Raw genomic sequence first — 16,414 nt, 5'->3', positions numbered from 1 at the left:
TGGCTCACCAGACTCCAAAAGATTTTGATCTCACAGTGCTCTTTCTCTCTGGGAGATGCTTTAAATGATACCAGGAGCAAGAGGGGTCTAAGTTCTTAACACTGACTTATGACATTTTAACGGGTGATGTCCTCCTTACAATTTTTTTCCCTTAAGCTAATTGGATAAATTTAATTATATTGTAGTCGGCCAACACCAGGAAGTGTAATTTGACTTTGCTTAACTGCATTGATTTGGGTCTACATCAAGAGGGCATTTTAGGATTTTTAGTCTTCCAATATGGAGCTTATAAAGCAAGATTTCCACCGTTTTAACCATGAACTTAAATATTTAAACATGTAAACAAATGGTGGTTAGTAAAATGCTTCATGTAATTTATTTGCAAGGGGGATATTTCAGCAAACACACAGGCAAGAACAGTCAAGTTTTGTGTGGTTGCCTTTGTCTGTCCAGGTTCCTTGAGGATGTGAAATGAAAAAGCAGTTTTGAGATTTTTTTTCTTTTCTCCTAACAAACAGTTGTATTACCCAGTTGTACTACCAGTTAGAAATGAGGCCCGTAAAGGTAAAGCTCCAGTTATCCACGCATGCGGGTCAGAATTCAGAAACTCCTCTTGGAAATTTAGTTACTCTGAGTACCAGAAAATGTAATCGGTTGTGAAGCATGACTCAGAGAGGCTCCGCCAGTAAAATAAGAGGCAGAGGGTGATGTAGGCTTTGGTTTTGCCTCAGTTATAGTTTTGAGGTTTACTTTTTTCCTTCCCCTCTGTTTCAAGACCAAGCAAATTATAGTCCTGGTCTTGACACCTGAACAGATTCCAGGCTCCTCTCCCAAGCCCTTTTGTTTTCAGAAAACGCCAAATAAGTTCTAGCTTTTTTGTCTGAAATGGGTATAAATAGAAGAGAAAGCAGTTTTGTTGAGGGACAAGCCTAAACTCCAGCCCTGAGAGAGAAAAGCTATACTCAGTGCTGACTTCATGCTTCCATGCTGGCTGTATACTGGCTGTGGGAGTAGGGGCAGATCTTGGGCTAGTGAAAAGCCTGATGGCACCAGTTTAATCCATCACCAATTTTAAACCACACTTTAACTGGCAAATTACATCTGTACCGGATCAGTGTTTTGTGGCAGGTACCTGCAACATTTCTGATCTGGCCTGAGGACCCCTCTTGGCATTCGGTTGTGTAGTAATCTGAAAAGGATAGGAGGATTGACGCAAGTTTAAGAAACATTGGTTAAACCAGTCTAGATTCAGTTTGCAGTTTCAGTATTGGTGTAAATTATTTAGAGGCTTTTCTTGATTATCCAGTGCTCTGCATGTATAATGAGCTATTCTGTAATGTTCAAGAGTAACTGCCGTCAGAAAGGTGCCTAAAAGGTACCTCTTTTTCTTCAGCTCTGCTTCATCCCTCTGAATATCTCCCTGCTGCCCTGCCAGAAGGACACCCTCGCTAGGTTTTGCTCCTGGTGCCTCTGCAGAGCTAAGGCTGCTGTGGGAGGGGACCAGGTAATGTCCTGGCTTGTCCACACGTGCAGTTATCTGATCATCAGCTGTAAAATCCTACCTAGTGACCATGGCATGTCACCTCCCACTTTCCAGTGTTAGGTTTTCAAAGTTGGCTATTGTGAAAACCATAATCTGAGTCTTAAACTAATACGGACGTTATTGCAAAACAGTGACCGTGGAACCTACAATATTGTTTGCTACGTGCAGCCCCCTTTGAGAGTTTGAAGTGTATTTTAATGTCATGCTTTTTAGTCATGCTCTAGTACTAACAGAACAAAAATACATTAGAATTCACGTACTGTCCTTCTCATTTAAAATCCAGTTTTACTTAGGTCATTATTTTTGTGTTTTTTTTCCCTCCTACTAGATATTCAATCTCATGAAATATGACAGCTACAGCCGCTTCTTAAAGTCAGACATATTCCTAAATCATAAGAAGTCTGAGGAGCAAGAGGAGAATTCACCAGAGGCTCAGACTGCAGCTAAAAGAGCATCAAGAATTTACAACACATGATACGATGAATCTCCTCAGGAGAGGCAATACAATAACGATTACACTCAGGAACAGTCTAGGTTTATAGCAGTTGCATTTAGGGCTTGAAAAGCTCAAAACGTTTTTAGGAGATACTTACCTTCTTAATTGCTTGAATGACTAACTGTTTTTGCATGATAGCTAATAACCAAGCACCCATGGAAAGACTGTTTCCTAGCTAAAAGGCTGAGGTATTCCTCCATAGCATGAATTGCATTTCGTATTTCACAAGTTAAAATGCTTTCAATTTTTTTATTTTCTTTTGTGAGGCATCGTGATGATGAGGAATGGGAGATAGGGTGGTCGGGTTTTTTTTTTTTAATTTTTGCTTTGTAATTTTTATTTGTGACCAGCTTTTACATCCTGAATTGCCGGGAGAAGCTATTGAGGAGTACATTTCGCATTACTTTGTGGATGAGTCATTCATAGCAAACTTAATCATGAAGGGACAGCATCTTTCAGGGTTAAGCTCAATAGAATCCAATCCCTTCCTATGTAACGTTGTTCTTTCAAGGTGATATCTGTTTTGCTTTGCCTTTATTGTTGAATCAAAACACTTCTCTATTCATGATTTTCATTTCTGTATTTCTTAAATTTCCCCCATTTTTTTGCAGTAGACAATCACCTTCTTCAGAGGATGGAATAACCTGTATTCCCTTGGGAACAAAAGCTCTAAGATAGAGACAATCTCTGAAGAACTTCTGACAGCCATTAGGAAACCTGACAGCTAATATCCCACTCTGGGCACACTGGTTTCAGCAAGACACACTGATTTCAGCAAAGCTTGACAGGGGCATGTCCTGCATGTCAGCATAACATCAGTGTGAGATGCCAGTTTTGGGAAGCATCTGGTCTATCCTAGGTCTCCTGAGCAATCCTGCTCTGTGCAGCAAGAATACTTTGGCAAAGGACCAACCAACAAAGTCTGGCTTTGTTTTACTAAAATCTTTCTTCTAAAATTATCCTGCCTAATTTTGTTTGCCCCAGAGAAGTATTTCAGGGTTTCCTAATCGTAATTTTTGATAGCTGCAGTGGAACAGGGGGTTGACATAGTAGTTTAGCCATTCTCACATCAAGCTTGAGCGGAAGGGGAATTTATTTATGCCTGGAGCAATTGAAGATTAAATGTCAGGGTGGTAAAGGAAGACGTTCCCCATGAGCCTTCTATATTGTCCTGGGACTGTGTCAGAGCTGAAAAGCACATCTTGGCATAGAATTTTTCATGCGTTCATATATTTTTGAATTAATTCACTGCAGTGTTACTAAATTGCAGTTTAAGTTGGGAAAGCATATTAGCTACATGCTCTATTTACAAGCTTCGCAGTGTGTAGTCTAGCTGTTTCACATTCTCTCGTTATTTACTCTTTCATTTTTTGCACTGCTTTTCTTGAACTTCTGTTTATGTGCTGGCTAAGCTAAATGCACAGTTAGCTTTTGATCGTTTTGTGGTTCTTTTTTGTCAGAAAGGCCAGATGTGTTTTATACATTACTGTCACTATCAACATTTTAAAACTAAGTCTAGATTGTAATTTTTGAGGATGCAGACTCACTTGGTAGACTTGATTATTTCTTTTAACTCTGAGCCACTCTTGCAGGTAATGTGTGAAGAAAATTGTTTCCATGGGCTCTTTCCTAGTTAGACGTAAGAGCGGGAACAGGAGTCCTGATTCTTCCCCCAGAGCTAAATGGCCTGTTCATTTTTAGGAAATCAAAGAAGAGGTCAGTGCCGCCGTATGCATGTTTTAAGATGTAATTCTTATGCACTGAGTTCGTTTTCCTTTTATGCTCTCAAAATATTTAATGGTGAAGTCACAATCCTGCTTCAGGCACTTTCAGTGGTATTTGACCTTGTGCTTAAGTTGTATTTCAGTGTTGTGCTGAATAGGAATGAAATAAGCACATGCATGAATCCTTTTGTTGTGATGGGGCCTAGGAAATGGGACCATCTAGTTCTGGATTTGCCAACTATTTGTAGTCTCAGGATTACCTCTTTTGAAAAATCACTGTAATAACGAACTCTTAACACCTGCCACCACAGAGGATGAAACTTCTGATACCATTGAAGTCCTTGGGAGTGGGCTGCTTAAACACATTTAGGGGTTGAGTTTTGTCTCCCCAGTTATTGCAGCAGAAGTCTTAGTGATATAGAAAAATGCAGGATGGGGACCTCCATGGGAAAAACGCAGAATGAGCTCTTACCACATTCATCACATGGATGCACAGTAGGTTCATTTTTAATCATATTGATTTTAAAAATGCATGAGTGAGGGAGAAGAGTCTTTGACTATCATGTTTTAAAATAATAATTAAAAATAAAACCAGAAGCTGTATGGACCATGATAGGGCATTAAAGAGAGAAAATACTTGTTTTGTAGCTCTTATAAACAACATTTTCCTTGGCAGTATGCTCCCTATCAGGTACTGTATTATTTGCTTGTTAAGAGCAAATGCCCCATAGGAGTAGACACAAAGGTGCTTTACACTACTACCAACCAAAAGTTACTCAAATGGAAATGTATTTTTTAGCAGCATCTCAATGCCTATGATGTTTATTTCAATACCTATGATGTTTCTAAGATAATGTACCTAAATCCACAAAATTCTTAATCTTTGATTCGCTCTTTTGCCTCAGCAGTAAAAAGTTCCTTGCCCCATTGGCTGTTCTATTGGTGTCTGGTGTCTGGTTTTGGTCTGTGTTTTTAGAAGAAAACCAACTACTAGACTTGCAAGGTGCAGAAATCAAAGGTTTTTCCCTGTCCGTTAGATTATCTGTATTTTCCAGTAAAAGAGCAATGAAAGTAAAACCATGCAAGCAGATATCTGTAATTGCAGCATGTATATCTGTGGAGAAAGTTGTTTTGCTTCTGTTGATATTATCACTGATCAGACTCACTTTGTGAAATATATGATATTGTCTCCATGTGGCGCAGAACAAATCAGACAGAACAAGAACTGAGTTTCCCTATAAGTAAATCCTGCCTTCCAGGAACAACTGTAAACATTGCGTCGAACCTCAGGCTGTAAGCGGGCACTCAGAGTTGCTTTACGTAGAGATTAAAGATAGGATCTACTCCTTTTCACAGAACTTACACTGAAGGTATGAGCACAAAAAGCAAGCAAGAGAAGTTCCATGCCTGATTGCATGCCTTAAACTCTACCCTATTGTGTGTTTCTCAGCTAAAAATTAAAATAGTCTACAAATACACCAAATCCGTTTGCTGACAGTTGTTTTATGCTTTGAACAGTTTGGGCCAAGATCACTTCATATCCCATAGTTATCCCATTTTCTGCTTTCGGTCCCTGCTAACACAGTTGCTTGCATTCTGTCAGAGTATGTTTTTCTCTTGGAAACTAGGAAGATGGCATGACGCAGTGGGTTTCACTTCTGGGTGAGCCGTTGTCTGAACAAACTGCAGAAAGTCGTCTGAACAGCAGAAGATGCTTCTTGTACCTTCTTCATCTCCTCCCGTTTCTTTGTTCCCGATCGTCGCGTTTCTTCCATCGCGCTTGCTTCAAGTTGCTGACCCATTGATGTGGAGAAGGAGGGTTTGGAAAACCGTAGGGAGGGAGAGAACAAGGTTTGAATATTCCAGTTTGGATAACAGTTCGGAACGTGCTTATATTTTTAATGAAGATTCAGATTGGTTTTAAGTGGGTAGCATTTGCATCTGGGTTAAAAACTAATTAGGTCCATGATGCAGAGAGGTCCCAAATCGTTCTATGATTCTATGACTGGTTCAAAGCTGAAAAGGGATATATTCCCCCTTTTATGAATTGTTTGTTTATAACTTTATTCATCCTAAAACAGAGCAGCAAGCCTTACAAAGTCACCCAGTTCGGCCAAATATCTGCCCCGACACCGCGGAACGATTGTTGACGTGATAGCGTTCATTTCCCTGTCCCGGAGGCAGTCCCTCTTCTGTTAAATCCAACACAGCTCGTGTCCAGGGGCTTCAAGGGCTCTTTTGGCAGAGCCACGGTTAAAAACAAGCTGCAGGGCATCCTTTACCCAGGGATCTGTGTCACTTCACTGCGTTGCCATACGAGCGCTCCTCGGCAGCCGCTGCATCGCTCCTGATCCCTCCCATGTAGGAGCTTTACTGTAATTAAGTGAAAGATGCTTTTCATCCGTGCTATTATATCTTGGCTGATCAGCGGGGCAAATCCATTTCAGTCCGGAGTTGAGAAGCACCCGATACGGAGGGGCTTGGGATGGGGGGGGGAAGAAATAGGGAAAGGCGTTTTACAGAACGTGGCTGCTCGCCGGATAAATGAAATGCTAGCCAAATTTAACAGCACCCTCTCCTGGTTCTTGGCAGAATAACATGTAGGGATATTGATCTTGGAGTAAGGCTGCAAATAGAGGAAGGTCCCAGCTGCTTGTTTCCTCAAGTGCGATGGACTTGGTGAACTTTCTGTAAGCAATACATGCAGCTAAGTTACAGTACTGTGCTAAAATACTCAAATGGCTCTGTTTTTCATTAAAGGCAGTTGGTGTTGCTTTGATCAAACCTTAATCAAAACTTGAGGGGATCATTGTGTATAAGAAAACTGATTAAAATTGCTTTGAAAGCTGGCATTACAGAGCAGATAACGCTCTCGACCTCCTGAGCACGTTCATGCTACAGAACGACTTCAGAAAAGGGCCAGCACTTGTCCCTTCCCCCACGACTGCTCCTGCCCTGGGCTCTGCTCATTTGAATCGCTCCAAGAGAGGACGTTTCCTCAAGGAACCAGTGACCGGCATGCTGAGTACTGTAGCCCAGGCACCGGGCACAGATGCTGTTACACGCTTGTTTCTGCTGTACTTTGCTCTTGCTTTAGCTTCTCCGAAGGTACCACACCTAAAAGTCAAACCCATTGCCTGTCTGTGTTCCTGCGTTACTCTTTGGCCTTGTAAAGCTTGTTTCACTTTACACACAAATGTGCAAACCAAAAAAAAGAAAGAGGGTTGGCCGAGAAAAGCAGTACTGCATGGGTAGGGGCCGGGAAGGGGGAGCGCTACCCACAGATTCATGTCTCGGGCAAACACTGGCATTGCCGTCAGTGGGATGTCCCGACGCTGGGCGATAAACGCACGGGGGCTTTTCATTTGCTTTGCAATATAAAATTCCAGCAGCATCTGGCTTTTTGTTTCCTTTCCGGAGCATGGCTGCAGCAACCCCTCAGTGCGTGTTTTCCCGAGGGAATCCCAGGTTTGTCTGTGAGCCGCTCCGCCTGGCCAGACCCCTCAGCCCAGGGGAATCGTGGTGGTCAACGGGGCTTCCCCAGAGCGACGTGCCAGCACACGGTCCCGCTGGCCGGAGCAGAGCTGAAGCCGTATCGGCGTTAACAAATGTGGTTTCCGTTTTCATCAAGCCTATCTCAGCTGCCCGTGGGATGTGACGGCTTGTGAGCATTTGATTAGATAGATTTCAAGTGTTTTTCCATGTCATTAATAAAAAGAGGTGGGAACTTGAAATATTTGAACAAGTTATGCTAACAATTGCAGCACTAAAGCTCTCCCAGTGTTACAAAAAATGTACTTAGAGGTAAGTTAAAACCTTTCAGATTCTTTTTTAAGCTACAGTCCAGAGGAACAGCCTAACATAAATTTTTCTCAGTTCCTGTTCTGTATTTACTGACTTCATAATTTTTCCATGGTTTGAATACTAGGTTTAAACATTATTTCACATCCGCCGTACATACAACATAAAAATGTCCTTTTTCCATAACTGAAACACTACAGAGATTGACCAGGCAGCAGACAGTATAAAGGACAAGCCTGATGCCCCTCTTATAGTCCGCAAAGAGATACTGAATGATATGAAACCCCAAAAACGGAAGGACGAGGCAGCACTGCTATGGATATCGCTGAGACCAAGTGCCTCGGTACAGGACCAAATCGCAGGGGCAGAGTTTTGGTGTTTCCTGCAGGAGCAAGTAACTCCCAAAATGAATGGGAAATCCATTGCTGCTGCTTCTCTTGCACTGTTCCGTTAGCCGCTATTAAAAACCAGGGTTCTCAGCACCCCGATCAGGCTACTTGGCAAATCCACAGGCCTAGAGAAGACCTCTTGGATTGAAATTACCGCCTACCACGTAATGAAGATAGTCGGGCTCACAGAACACCTCCGACTGCCGCTCACTCCACATCTTTCATACCATTTCTCGTTCAGGAAGTATGAAATTACCAGGGTTTTTTTAGAGCAAAGCTTTCATCCCAAAGCCAGAAGAGTACGAGCTGTGTGCTTCATCCTTTCATCCCTTTTCCCCACCCACTTCCTTTTCTACCGCGGAGAAATAAGTGAACTCTTTGTGATCTCTGCTTTCGGAAGGTTTCGTCTCCCGAGCTGCTTAATAGATTATCAGCAGCGTCCCAGCTAACAGATGGCTGGAAGTGACAGCAGTGCTGCAAAGAATTAAGTAAATTATTTCCATCTCGGGATTGGTCTCGTTCACTACGTTATGTAGCTTTTAAGCCTTTTCCATCCACTCGGATGAATATTTGTGTATCGTTTACGGAACACGAACAAAATCTCTCTGAACCAAAATTTCCAACCTCAAGGCGACTTGTTGTTTTTGGAGTCATCATTAGGCCTTGGGCAAAGACTTAAGGGAAATCTTATCCTCTGTAGTTGGGCCAATAACACTGTAAACTTAAAGATGAACTGTCTTTTTCTGAGCTGAAGATTAGGCAATGAACCAGCCTCTCACTAAGCCACTAGCAGCAGTCAGAAAAACTACTGAGTGTGGCAATTTTTGTGTAATTGTTTGTGTTTGTTATTTTGACTCTTTGCTCTGGTTTGCTAAAAAATCCCTTTCATGTGCAAGTGTGGAATGTTCTTCTGTGAGAGGAGAGCTGCCAAAACCTGAATCGGGCTTTTTTTTCTTCTTCTTTCATTTTTTTTCCCCCCACTTCAGAAGAGAGGCTACAAGCAGGAAAAATAGAACTTGGAAGTGATGAGGGTTTTTTTTAGCGTTTTCAAGGAGGGATGCCCAGGGATGCCGCTGACCCCTGCAGGGCGGGGTGGGGGTGGATGGAAAGGGAAAGCCGCACATCTGAATGCTGTCAAGAGCAGCGGTGTTCAAGGTTACGCTGGTAAGGTTCAGCTGCCCTTGTGTACGTAACTGGTGTCCCAGCAAAACTCTCAGACTGGATAGGAAAAGGGGGGGGGGAAATCAGTCTATATGCCAAAAGGTCTTCATGGGGTGCTAAATAAAACAGATGATAGCCAAAGCAGTGACCGAAGTGACGTAAATGAAGAAAAAGGGCATTAGTTTGCATTCAGCCTGATTTCAGGTTTGGTCCCGTGTGAAATGACTGCGGTGGGACCAAGACTGTTAGAGCAGGGTAGCTGTAGCTACACGGTCAGCACCATTGCTCACTTCACCGTCATTTCTTAGTTCGCCTATCGGCGAGTTCAGCAGGGAAGTAAGGTCTCCAAAAGCACGGTGCGGGTATGTCCTGCCAACTTTAATTTTACTTATGTGGCAGCAATCTCATATTAAGGAGCATCTTGCTTCAAGGCACACCTTGCTTCACCAGGTTGGGAGACTTATGAGCATCTGGACTACAGCAGAATGAAGCACCCGCTCCCAAGAGGTTGTGCAGTCCTCGCACCCATCCTCTTCACTCTCTGTGGTCTTCACCCTACTCCAATTTTGCATAGGCATAACCCACACTGAGATTATGACTTTTTTTTCCCCTTCAAAGCTCATAAATCGAGTGTGTGGCGGTGGTTGTACCTCTGGAGGGCTGATGGATCACAAGTCCTCCTAGGTACCCTATAAAAATCACCATTTTTCATCACAGGAAAAATGCAGTGATGGGGAAAAGAAGTAGTTGTTACTGAGCTTTTCAAAGAAAGGAAAATCATGGCTCACAGTAATGAGAGCATTACTGTTTTCCATTGAAAAGTATGTTAACTTGTTACAAGATGTAACCTGTTCCATAACATGTTCCATGATATTTTTTTCCCCAACACTTGGATGTATTACACAGTTCTGGTGCATTCATGCACCTCTGCAGTAGCCGGCAGCGGGGCTTTTGCTAGCCATCCCCAGGCTTGCAGAACAGGCACGTGGCAACGTGGAGCATGAACAGGGGCACGCAGGAGGAAGCTACAATACCCTTTTCCAGGGTATGACCGCTTTTTCTATTTGGCAATACATAGAAGCCATATAGAAAACTTGCTTTTACAAACCAGTCCTTGCTCTTCAGGGAGCTATAAGAAGTTAAACAACAGGTGGGTCACATCACACCCTCAAATATAAAAGGTGCCCCCACATACTACAGCTGCTTGTCCGGCTCCCTTAGCTCATCACATACATTGGGTTCAAGCTGGGCAGTGCTGAACCTCAGGCAACCCTGAGAAAAATCTCTGCAAGGGAGGGAGGGTAGCCCGCGGAGCCGCGGGCTGAGCCTGCCCCTCTCAAACAGAGGCACTGTTAAACGGGACGCTGGGCCACCTCCAGCTTCCCACCCCAGCACAAGAGGAACACTGTCCTGCGGAGTGGAAGATAGCGGTCAGAGCTTCAACAACGCGGGAGGCTTCGCAGAAAGCGTGTGAATCATCGCTTGTGCTGGTGAGCTCCTCGGGAATTGCGGCAATGAGGGTGGGCAGGCGCTTGGGGCTCGTAAAGCGACTGTTGCTTTGAGAAGAGAGCTTCTTTAAAAATAAAGAGAAGCTTTTGTTTGTGGGTATTTTTTTTGTTTTATTTTTTGCCAACGAGACTGGAAACTAAGGTTTCAGTCTATTCCTGTTGTAGCTGTACTGATATGGATGGAGCTATGGCCAAAGTGCATTTGGCCATACCTTGCAGCAAATCATTTATGGGGGCCTGGACATGCCACAGGTTGGCATTGCCACGGCTAAATTTGCAAAGTATGCTTTCCAAATGCATGTTCCACCAAGGCTGCAATCCCACTTATTTCTGCAGGTTACAGCACTAATTTAAAAGTGATTTAATCAGGTGACAGTTTTGCATCTGCTGCAGGTTTCATTAAATTAACACCATTAATAGATCTGCATTTTGGGGACTTGTCTTAAATGCCTGTTTGAATTGACAGAAGCCAGAGAAACAATTTCCACCATTACATTAATGCTGGGATTTGCAGAGGCTTAAGCAATACCTAAAATTGTAGCTGGAGCCAGGGAGGGACTTGCTGAATGCCCTCCTTGCCCTGCTGCTGGGTGGAAGGTTGGTTCTGCCGTATGGCCATCTTTTATATTTAACATCCCGGAAAACTCGGTTGTAAGAGAACAGTGCTCAAATCTCAGCCAGAATCATAGAGTCACAGAACCATAGAGTGGTTTGGGTTGGAAGGGACCTTGAAGATCGTCTGGTTCCAACCCCCCTGCCATGGGCAGGGACACCTTCCGCTAGACCAGGCGGCTCAAAGCCCCATCCAGCCTGGCCTTGGACACTTCCAGGGAGGGGGCATCCACAGCTTCTCTGGGCAACCTCTTCCAGTGCCTCACCGCCCTCACGGTGAAGAATTTCTTCCTTATATCTAATCTAAATCTCCCCTCTTTCAGTTTAAAGCCATTACCCCTTGTCCTATCGCTATGTGCCCCTGTAAAAAGTCCTCTCCATCTTTCTTCTAGGCCCCCTTCAGGTACTGGAAGGCTGCTGTAAGGTCTCCCCGCAGCCTTCTCTTCTCAGGGCTGAACGCCAACTCTCAGCCTGTCCTCAGGCAGAATGATGGCAGGAGGGTGACAGCGACTGATAATCAAAGGGAAAAAAGGAAAAAAAAACCCAAACCATAATTTTTAATATCCTTCCCGTGACGCCTCTGCGCCAGGCGGGGTTAACGCTCGCTTAGGCGGAGCTGGGAGCCTCGGCTCTGCTTCCCTCCGAGCGCCGTGGGGACGCGGCAGGAGGTGGCAAACAAAACATCCACGGCCGGAGGAGGGACCCCTCCCGCTGGACCCCCGCCCCCCGCCGCGGCGCGGCCGGCAGGGGGCGCCCTGGCGCCGTGTGCGGGCAGCGCGCGGGCAGCGCGCGGGCCGGGCTGCGGCGGCTGCGGCGCTGCAGGCAGCGCTTCGCTTGTTTGGGCAGCGGCGGGGGTCGTTGTGGCTTTGTGGGTTGCTGTGTGTTGTTGCGGGACAGTCTGAGGCGGGCTCACAGGCGTTAGGGGGTGTGATGCGTTATTGCACACCCAAAGGAGCGCAGAGGGACGGTGCGTGCGGGGTCCGCATCATACCCTGCCCCTGCCAGGAGCCACCAGCACGTCAAAGGTCCACCTTCACAAGCCCAGAGCAGCCCCAAGGGCAGAATGGCAGGCAGGGAAGCTGAGGTAAGGGCTCGGCACAAGGGACACCTTGTCCTGGGCCCCTCAGTTCTGTCCCGGCAGAGCTGTCGGCCCCATTGTCCAGGCGCGAAATCATAGAATCGTAGAATCGTTTAGGTTGGAAAAGACCTTTAAGATCATCAGGTCCAACCGTTAACCCAGCACTGCCAAGCCCACCACTAAACCATGGCCCTAAGCACCACATCTACATGGCTTTTAAATACCTCCAGGGATGGGGACTCAGCCACTTCCCTGGGCAGCCTGTGCCAGGGCCTGACAGCCCTTTCGGTGAAGAAGTTTTTCCTAATATCCAACCTAAACCTCCCCCGGTGCAGCTTGAGGCCGTTTCCTCTCATCCTATCACTCGTTACTTGGGAGAAGAGACCGACCCCCACCTGGCTCCAGCCTCCTTTCAGGCAGTTGTAGAGAGCGATAAGGTCTCCCCTCAGCCTCCTCTTCTCCAGGCTGAGCACCCCCAGCTCCCCCAGCCACTCCTTATAAATCCACTGGGATGAGTCAATGCCAGAGCATCTTTGGACTGAGGGGAGTTACTTTATGGGATATCCAGGGGAGGAACCACAGGCAGGGAAATGCAAGGGATGTAGGTTATTTTGGGGATGAACAAGGGTGTGAAAATGGAGGGATAAGGGGATAAAAAGTGCTGGTCTCATCTCAATAGTTTTCTCGTTGGTGCACTGGCCATGCCCTGCGTTGGTCTGGCCATGCCCTGTGCCCAGTCAGTGCTGGCTGGAGGCCCTGTCCTTCTGTGGTGGCAGCAGCAGGCGAGAGCGGAGTGAGTGGCCGTAAGTGCCAGCAGCTGGAGTGGGACCGGGGCTCACGGGAGCCCACGTGTCTGTGGGGCCAGCAGCTGGAGCGAGCGTGAGTGGGCGAGTGAGGTTAGTGCCGATCAAGCTGGCAAGTGGGTGAAGTTGCCTTGGAGCTGGGGGTATGGGTGAGTCTCTGAGGGTGAGCCCATGGGAGAAGCTGGTGGTCGGAGGGACAAGGGGAATCCCAGCTGCTGCCAGAGAGACCGTGGGGTCTGGGGATCTGTATGGCCAGCCATTTATGTATTTTTGTGTGCATATATGGGTATGTGTGGTGTGTATGTGTGTTCTGTGTAGGTCTGCCCGCTGGGAATACACACTCAGCCTTGGTCCCAGCTGGACCTGGGGGCACGGAGCTGTGGCAGCCCTGCTTCTCCTGGGCTGTTGGATCTGGACCGATTTCCCTCAACACATAAATACCAAGTGGGGTGCTACATCCTTGCCCTCCTGCACAGGCTGCTGAGAGCACTGCGTGTCAGCCACGGAGGAACGGCTTGCTTAGTGCTGGCTGTCAGGAGATGATGTCTGAAAGTGCTTTTAGCCCTGTGAGTTTGTAGGCAGAGCTTCAGCTCTGGCTGACGTGGACAGCGGAGGGTCCACAGAGGCTTGTGAGGGGAAGGGGGTCCTACCTCCTACCTGAAGTTGGAAACGTCACCTTCCCCATGCCCCCTTTCCAGGCTTGTAGCTGGTAGAAGGATCCCACAGTGCCAGCTGCGGTCGCAAGAGAGAAGGCACGCGGGGACGGCTGGAAGGAGAGCAGCGCACCGAGACAGGAGATTTCTGCAGGATTTTGTCTGTGTTCAGGTATTAGCCATGCAGTCCCACAGGCCTCAAACAGAACAGAATCCACATGGATTTGAGGAGCTGCCTGATTTTTAACACTCTGTTGCTAACTTCAAACTGCCTTTTTATCACTCCTTCTGCCCCAGATGCTTTAGCACAGGGGACCTTCCACTTTCTGTGGAAAATTATCTGGAGGGCTTAGGATCTCCTGGGAAATGAAGAGAGGTAATAGTCCTGATGGTCTCCTCTGGAACTGCCCTCCCACCCACTAACAGAGAAGGCAGCCATAACCAGTACCTTCCTTCTCCAGCACAAAGTGGGTGCAGCAGCATTGTCCCAGCAATGACATTTTTTCTGGGCACCAAGGGAGCAGTCCTAGGGAAAGCAACCTGGGTTTTCTGATCTTGCTCTTGACTCTTGTTCTCTGCCTGTGATATTTTTGGTAACACTGATAAAACTTGACATCACGGACGGGCTTTTCATTGATTTGCAAATACTGCCCTGATACTGGAGATTGCCCTATATGAGCTTCTATCTGAACAGAGAGAGAGTTGCAAACAGAGCTGTTAGCTGTTTCCAGAAAGTGCAGGTGGTCAGACTACCGGGCACTCACTGCACGGGGGCAAAGAGCATCGCTTGTTAGGACATTGCCCTGTTCTCCCTGATGTGACTTATGCACCAATACTTACCCACAGCCAGCCATGCTGAGGTGTGGAGAGTTAAAGCTGAGCTCATGTACCTTCAACTTCTTTGTTTGCCACCATTTCTCCAGGTGTCTTGGCCAACTGTGGCAAAGAGGTACTAGATGGAGTGGCTGTGAGAGCAGCAGAAAACAAGGTGCGGAGGCTAGTTTGTTTGTCTCTGTGTGAGGAGAGAGGAAATGGGGGGAAGAGTGTGGAGGGAAGATGGAGGAGAAGTCAATGGGAACAGCTGATGGGAGGAAGGAAGGTGATGTGCTCATATCTAGACTTGTCACCTAGCGCAGCATGCAACCGTCAGGAAAAATCAAGTAGAGACCACCGAGAGAAAAAGCAGACAGGCAATCAGACCACCTGTGAGCAGGTGAGACAAGAAATCACCTCTGTTTTGGGGGTTGTTACGTACTTTCCAAAAAGAGCAGAAATGAACCACAGCTGAAGATGTGGGGATCCCGGGAGGTTCACCTTCCCCTCTCCTTTGGCCCTGCATTGCTGCTACCACTTGGGTGCAGCTGATAAACCTGTCTGCCCTTCATTGCTCTCATGCTTTTGCAACTCAATTTGCCCCCAAGAAGCAACACCTGGTGAGGGCAGAAGGACAGAAATACGATAGTCCTGAGCCTGCTGAGGTACCCAAATGAGTGTGGGAAGGTCCCTTACTGACACTGCTTCAGCATGGTTAATCTGTGCACAGTTTGTAGCTCAACACAGTCCAGGTACTGAACACAGACAACATGAGTGTATCTGGTGGAGCAGATCTGCCCAGATCTGTATCTGGTGACAACCAGTCACCTTGTTTATGACTTTTAATATGACTTTTATTCTATTTTTCCTCTGCCCTGGATTTTACTCAGCTGTAGAGTTGCTAATGCCTCCTCGTGCTTTAGAAGTTGCCATGGGATGAAGGCGAGTCGATGAGGCACTTTGGACTTGTGGAATAAGCCCATTAGCTTAATGCGTCTGAAACACCTGGCAGTGTCAGCGCTGTCATTAAGCGTCCACCTTTAGTTTCCAGAATTAATCCCTCTATGAGGGAGGAGGCTGCTTTTATACCTTTTAGAGCGCTTTTCTGGAGGATGTGCAATGTTGTAAATGTGCTACAAAACTGACAACAGGTTCAGGTGAATTCGTTCTTCACACAGGACCAGCTGCAAGCAGAGACAAGGACATCCCATGCTGCACACTGCTGTCCCAGAGGGATCAGCGCTTTCCCTGTGCTTTCAGTCACCCAGCCAGGAAGCTCAGAAACCTGCGTTCAAAAACAGGAAAAGAAACAAAGAAAGAAAATCCCTGAGAGCCTTGTTCTGGGGAACGCGGTGGCAAACCTCGCCGCTTCACAGCTGCTTTGTTCCGTGACACAAAGGGTCACACCTGTCTGCTCCACTTGAGATGCTGACGTGGGAAAGTTTGTGCAGAAGGGCAGCAGAGCATAAATCAGAGTATTCATCACAAGCACCCACAGCATTGCTCCCAAGTCAGCTCCACGTGTACCAAGAAATGTGGGTCTTCTCCTCCTGTAGCTCTGCTCTTACGTTGCACTTCCCCTCCTAGGAGTGCAGGAGTTACATTTTTTATTCTTTTTCCATCTCTTATTTAACATCCACTTCTAATACTCTGCTTCCTGAACTCTAAGCATCCCTAATGCCTTTCCTGTACTCCGATCTGCAGTCAATTTAAAAAAGAATCAGAAGCACTGAGAGATAAAAATGTAATTGTGGCTCAGCCTAGCCAGTGAATGTTTGCTTCAGGTTTAAAGCTGGTGATTAGGACAAAAATCTCGCTATCTGGGCCAGGAGT

At 46.3% G+C, this 16,414-nt stretch overlaps 1 protein-coding gene across 8 annotated transcripts in view; it reads left to right on the top strand.

The window, feature by feature from the left end:
* RGS10 (regulator of G protein signaling 10) overlaps nucleotides 1–16,414 on the top strand; it is a 41,953-nt gene that overhangs the window by 16,888 nt on the left and 8,651 nt on the right. For 3 of the 8 annotated variants that reach the window (XM_087767530.1, XM_087767531.1, XM_087767528.1), the window contains one exon: nucleotides 1,872–5,246. The exons of 2 other annotated variants lie outside the window; for them this stretch is intronic. In XM_087767530.1, the coding sequence (XP_087623656.1) occupies nucleotides 1,872–2,018 (147 nt within the window). In that variant the 3' untranslated portion in view covers nucleotides 2,019–5,246. Of the gene's footprint in view, nucleotides 1–1,871; nucleotides 10,605–12,643; nucleotides 13,941–15,058; nucleotides 16,117–16,414 lie in introns of those variants that run through there. 3 more of the 8 variants (XM_087767525.1, XM_087767524.1, XM_087767527.1) reach the window with 3 other exon arrangements.

The sequence above is a fragment of the Nipponia nippon genome, unplaced genomic scaffold (genome assembly GCF_047370975.1).
Source record: "Nipponia nippon isolate SJK-2023a ecotype South Korea unplaced genomic scaffold, ASM4737097v1 scaffold_3, whole genome shotgun sequence".
Classification (NCBI taxonomy): domain Eukaryota; kingdom Metazoa; phylum Chordata; class Aves; order Pelecaniformes; family Threskiornithidae; genus Nipponia; species Nipponia nippon.
This window is presented reverse-complemented; position numbering and strand designations above follow the sequence as displayed.